Source organism: Barbus barbus (genome assembly GCF_936440315.1).
Source record: "Barbus barbus genome assembly, chromosome: 39".
Taxonomy (NCBI): Eukaryota; Metazoa; Chordata; class Actinopteri; order Cypriniformes; family Cyprinidae; genus Barbus; species Barbus barbus.
In genome coordinates, this window is record NC_136717.1 from 4,687,317 (window position 1) to 4,693,629 (window position 6,313).

At 33.4% G+C, this 6,313-nt stretch overlaps 1 protein-coding gene across 1 annotated transcript; it reads right to left on the reverse strand.

Moving 5' to 3' along the window:
* Nucleotides 1-614: 614 nt before the first annotated feature.
* Nucleotides 615-5,463, reverse strand: LOC306858517 (mast cell protease 1A-like; the record flags this gene model as incomplete). The annotated part of the gene is made up of 5 exons (XM_079399082.1): nucleotides 5,391-5,463; nucleotides 5,173-5,317; nucleotides 4,910-5,048; nucleotides 4,319-4,573; nucleotides 615-773 (listed from the first exon to the last, which is right to left on the reverse strand). Exons 1-5 carry the CDS (start codon nucleotides 5,449-5,451, stop codon nucleotides 615-617), a joined length of 759 nt encoding a protein of 252 aa, XP_079255208.1. The 5' UTR covers nucleotides 5,452-5,463.
* Between the last annotated feature and the right edge of the window lie 850 nt (nucleotides 5,464-6,313).

Consider the following 6,313-nt stretch of genomic DNA (forward strand, 5'->3'; position numbering starts at 1 on the left):
CAGCGGGGTAAGGTACAGTGTAATGGTGACCTTGCATTGTTACATTTACAATACTGAGATATCATTATATCTATTTTAACATTGCTAACACTGAGTCCAAAACTTTTTCCACATACTCCATAAAATAGCCCCCTTTTGCTTTTTTAATTCTAAAGAAAAAGTAAGGGTTTCCATCTTACAGTTTCAATTACAATTGCTTTCCTTTCTTCTAGAGTGGGATGATTAAGTTGAAGCCATTTATGTGGAATAGCCTTTTTGACTGCACCCAAGAATATTCTCCATATGATGTAAAAGGCTTGCAGCTTGAAGCTACCAAACACATGTTCCTCTTTTCTCTTGCATGTAGCTGCATGCAGTTCTTCATGCAAGCCTTACTTCGTGATGCTGTAGTAGTAGGCCATTAAAAAAAAACACAGAGAGGAAACTGACAACTATTCTCTAGTGGTGAGTTTAGGAAATTGCAGAAGTTGATTGTTAGTCCTATTTTTATTATATAATATTTATTTTATTCGAGACAATGAGGACACTTTAACTGTCACGCAATACTTTTATTGAAAGAAGGTTTAAGGAAGAATTCAAGAAAAATATTTCTTCCTTTTTTATTTTTCATGAAGTCACTTAACATTTCTAATGATTTGGTGGATCCATGGAAGATATTCTGAAATCTTAGTATACACATTAGGTTTCTCCGGTGAATTGCAGAGAGCAATGTAACGAAATGATACGACACCAACTGCAGTGTCTCCACAAACCAAAGGACCCCCAGAATCTCCCTGTTTTTCATTTTATTAAGGATAACCCCTTGAGATGAAACATCTCATTTTCGAGGGGGTCCTCAAAATAACATCAAACAATTACACACAATTACAAACTCGCACATAAAGCTCTTCAGCACATTCAACCAACCAGTCCCTCCTCTATCCAAAACATATTCATATAAACAATATAAAATACTTTCAAAGTATTACAGGAGAGAACCTTATTTGGAAGAAAAAAAAAAAAAAAAGTCATATAGAGAAACATTTGCATTGATCACAGGATTGTAAATGAGTTAACAGGGCTGACTTAAAAAGTGAAAAGGAAGAGATGGACCTTAAGGAACAAGGTAAACTGTTCCAATCAGAGGGAGCTTTAAATTTAAAGGCACGTCTTCCAACTTCTTTTAAAATATTTGGGACAGAAAAAAAATAGATGATCAAGGTGTCTCAGGCCATAAGTTGATCTATATGGGACTAAATATTGCTTCAAATAAAAAGGATAATTAAAAAAGATACATTTATAAACAAACTGAAACCAATGTAACTGTCGTCTGGCCTTAGGTGATAAAAGATTCAATTGTTGATACATATGACAATGATGAGTTAGAAACGGACATCTCAACACAAATCGACAGAGACTGTTATAAACAACATTTAAGGGTTTCAGGCATGATTCTGTTGTACTCATATAAACAAAATCAGCATAATCAATAATGGGAAATAATAGCTGAGTTACAAGTCTTAATCTAATCGGTAGTGAGAAACAATTAATTGAACGATATAATAGTTTTAAATTATAGTTTACTCTTCTCACTATAGATTCAATATGAGACCTGAAGGAGAGGCTAGAATCAAGCCAAAGGCCCAAATATTTAAATTTCTCAACATTCTCCATAAGTGTACCATCTGAGAATTTAATTGATAAACTATCGCCCTGGTTATGTCGGGCAGACCAAGTGGGAAATAACATGCTATACGATTTACTTTTATTCAATATAAGTCCATTTTCTGAAAAGTACTTTTGAATAGTATTGAAATCGAATTGCAGTGAGGATTGAATCAAGTTAATGTCACGTTTTGAAGAATAAATAACTGTATCATCAGCATACAGGAGAATTTGACTATCAGAGCACATTTGAGGGAGGTCATTAATAAAAATTGAAAATAAAAGAGGGCCTAAACAAGAACCTTGAGGAACACCCTTTTCCATTATCATGAACTGAGAGAGAGAACCATTAACAATTACACACTGGCGTCTGCAATGAAGATATGAATTAAACCATAAAATGGACTGTTCAGAGAGACCAATGTTATATAATTTATCCAGGAGAATATAGTGATCAACCAGATCAAAAGCTTTGGTTAGATCTATAAATATTGCTCCAGTGGACAAATTATTACCTAAAGAAAATGTAACATCATTAACAAATTTTGTAAGAGCAGTAGTGGTGGAAAAATTGGGTCTAAAGCCTGATTGATGTGGAGAAAAAATTGAAAATTCATTAATATATTTAAACAGTCTCTTGAAAATATTTTTTTCGAATACTTTTACTACATTACTAATAATTGAAATTGGTCTGTAGTTGTTAGGATCTAAAGGATCACCACTTTTGTATAAAGGTGTTATTTTAGCACACTTCCACATAATTGGGACTTTACAAGTAGATATAGATAAATTAAATAAATCACATAATGGGTATGCTAAAACATGAGAAGCAATTTTAATAAACTTTATTTCTAGACCATCTACACCGACTCCACTTCCAGATTTAATTTCGGAGATTGCCTGCTGTACCTCAATAGGAAGAATTGTGGAAAATGAAAAAGAACTGTTTGCAACATTACTGTTTACAAAATTAGAGTAACAAAAATCAGGTGGACGTAAATTACAAACAGAAGAAAAGTGTTGATTAAAAGCATCAGCTACAGAAGTTGGATCGCTAACAATATTATTATTTATTCTTATTTTTACTAGGGAACTCTTATTAGATTTATTCAACAGACAATTGAGTTTTTTCCAAAAATGTTTCGGATTTTTAAAATCATTTGATAAAGAGTTTTTATAATAGTCAGATTTGGCATTTCTAGTTCTAACAGTACAAACATTTCTTAATCGCTTATATTCAGTCCAATCTGCTAAATCTTTTGTTAAGTGGTATCTTTCCCAAGCCTTGTCCCTTTGCTTAAAAATATATAATAAGTCACCGGCAATACATGGAAGATGTCTACCCTTCACTTTAACTGATACCCAAGGAGCATGTTTATCAATAATTTTTGATACCTCAGTATAAAAACAATTCCAGGCATTATCAACATAAGGGATTAATTCCATCCTATTCCAGTTAATACATAACAAATCTTGAGTGAACACATCATTATTCATATTTTTAAATTGTCTTACCTTAATTATTTTAGGTGGGAGATGAGGTAACCTTATTTTCCAGGTACAAAAAATAACTGAATGGTCACTGAAACAGTCAGATAAAACACCTGAATCAACAATTCTATCAGGGTGCGTGACCAAAATCCAGTCTAAGAGAGACCTGGAGTTCCCCTCAACTCTGGTGGGTTCCCGTATTAATTGAGTAAGATTTAGACTTTCAAATTGATTCCTCTCTTTCAGAGAGGACCTATCAAGCCAGTTCCGATTAAAATCTCCCAGTACTATAATTTCGTCAAAACAATTTAAAGAATTAATAGTACTAAGGATATTATTAGTTGATTCGGATAACGAATTCGGGGGTCTATATATATTTCCTATAATCAATCGTTTGTTTTGATGAAAACATATTCTAACAAAGAGGCATTCAAAGTGTACAGGGCTTTCACTTGCAATAATAAGTTCAGAAGATAGGTTTGTGGAAACATAAGTAGCGACTCCTCCACCACGACTGCCTCTGTCTGCTCTATATACATTATAGCCATCAAGACTTATTTCATCATCACGCACATTACTATTTAACCAAGTTTCCGAAAGAGTAATAACAGCAGGTTTGTTATATAAGAGCCATGCTCTGAGAAGATCAATTTTATGAGGTAGACTCCTAATATTTAAATGAATAACTAATAAGCCTTTAACCATGGTCATTCAGAAATAGATAAGAGAGTGGGACATATGATTGGATGGAAGAGCAACACACATATACACATCCACACACTAACAAACACAGACTGCCTGGTCCAAAGCATTGAAATTAAGAAGAAAAAAAAAGAAAAGAGAAAGAAAAACAGACTATCTGCTAATATATGCTGAATATTGTATTTACATCATTTACTTATTCAACTCACAATATAAACAAAACAAAAGAAAGCCACTTCTAGTAGCATTATAAAATTAAACAAGTCCCACCATAAGACTAAAGGGCATATGCTTCAACATTTTAAGTAAAGTGATGTCGTTTATCATATAATCAATTCAAATAAATTCAGTTCAAGTCAAAGCCTTCAGAGAAAGTCAGCACCTGTTAAGAAACACAGAGCAACACATTAATTAAGTGCCATATATCAGTTAGAACCAGTTCATGAATTAATAAAGTCTATGGATCATCTTTTGTACGTACATTGCAGAATCCACCATGGCCATATGTGCACATCATCTGTGAGAGTGAGAAGTAAGTCTCTCCCCACCTATTGTAACATTCTCTGTTATTCATTAAATACACGTTTGCCTCCATTAGACGACTGCTTGAATCGCCATCAGTCCACAGGTTCCCCCAGCCGGCAACACTACAGAGAGTATTTTCAGGAACATTTTCTCCATCCTTTGGTAACGATATCCATGTAACATTGTTGCTTATTTTGACCTTTTCCTGTAGCTGTAATTCAAAAACAACCATTATTAAGAGACATTTAGTAGTCTTTTGTAAAACTGAACCACAGTTGATTATACTGCCATTGTTTTAAGTACCTCTTTAAAAAGAGTCTTTTTTTCTACATTATTGATTTGTTCTGCTTAGTATAACAAAAATGTTCTTATAATTTTTGGCCCATTTTTTGTTTCTATCAACTAATATTTTGTAGGAAATAGATTCAAGAAGTCAATCTTAATTAAATCTTTTTGATTATGTCATAAATAATACAAATACATAATAATAATACATTCTCATAGTTTCTGATCAGATATTATTTTTAACAGATAAACAGGTTGTTACCCTCAAAAGCATGATGTCATTCCAAATAGGATGAATGTTGTAGTTTGGATGTGGGAGGTATTCCTTCACGCCGATGCGCTTCAGAGTCTTACTGTTGCTTAAGTCATGAGCACCAACCACAACCGTCCGAATCCCATATCTGTTGAAAGAGTGCATTGGAAATTGAATGAAAATGATACACCATATGGTTGCACTGCAGTTGTTTTTTCAGTCAGACGTGGTTTTAACTCAACATTGCAGTTTAGACTAAACGAAACTCTTACCCTTTCCAGCAATGTGCAGCAGTCAAGACAACTTCATCAGAGATGAGGAATCCACCGCAGTGGTGTTGCCCATAAGCCTGAATAGAAACCATATAAGGTCTGGAGTGGGGTTTTGCTTCACTGCCGTTCACTATACCCACATGAGCTGAAAGACACTGCGCTGTTAGTTATCTTATTCACCTCACTGATCAATATGCAATTTAGTCAATCTGTCTTACCAGTGAAGGTCAGGTGTGGCAGCAGAGAGGCCAGCAGGAGCAGAGCGATGATGGTCATCATGAAGACAATCAGTGAGCTCTTACTGATAAAACACTGTATAAATATACTTTAAAAGGGGTGGAGACATTTATCTGATCATAAAGTCTGCATAAAATGTAGAAATGGTTCTTAATGACTGATTGTTTAACCTCTTATAAACTCTGAATTCAGATAAATCAACAGCATGTGTTGCATAATGTTAATTGCCACAAAATTGTTCCTTGTTTTCCATTGGGAAAAAAACAAAAAAAGCAAAATCAATGTTACAGTGAGACACTTACAATGAAAGTGAATGGGTCAGTTTTTGGAGGGATCTTCAGATTTTTGGAGCTTCAGATATTTCAGAAATCTGAAGCTCATCACTTTGTAAAAGCACCTGCATTAATCATTCTGTTAAAACTTTTAATTTGAGCCATAAAGTGGTTTAAATCACCATTTTTGCAGTCGTTGTAGGGTTTATGGCACTGTCATGAAAACAAAGTTGTAAAATTGGATACAACTTTACACAGAAAAAGTTAGTTTAGTAAGTTATTTTTTATATGCAACACACGTTCACATCTTGTGGTTATACTACTAAAACAGTGAGTATTTGAAAATTTATGCATTGGCCCCATTCACTTTCATTGTAATTTCACTGTATCCAAGATTTTTACTTCATTTTATTTTATTACGAAATGGAGGGACAAGTGGACATTCATTTTTTTTGTGGTAATCAACAATAGCAAGTGCTATCAAATAAACCTATATTGAATTTCAGATATTTAGATATTCAGTTCTCAATGTAGTAAAAAGTAAAAATTCTAGTGATTCTTAATTCTTACACAAAATGCATTCAAATTCACAATTATATTTATTTTTTTACTTATTTGTTTTTACCCAATAC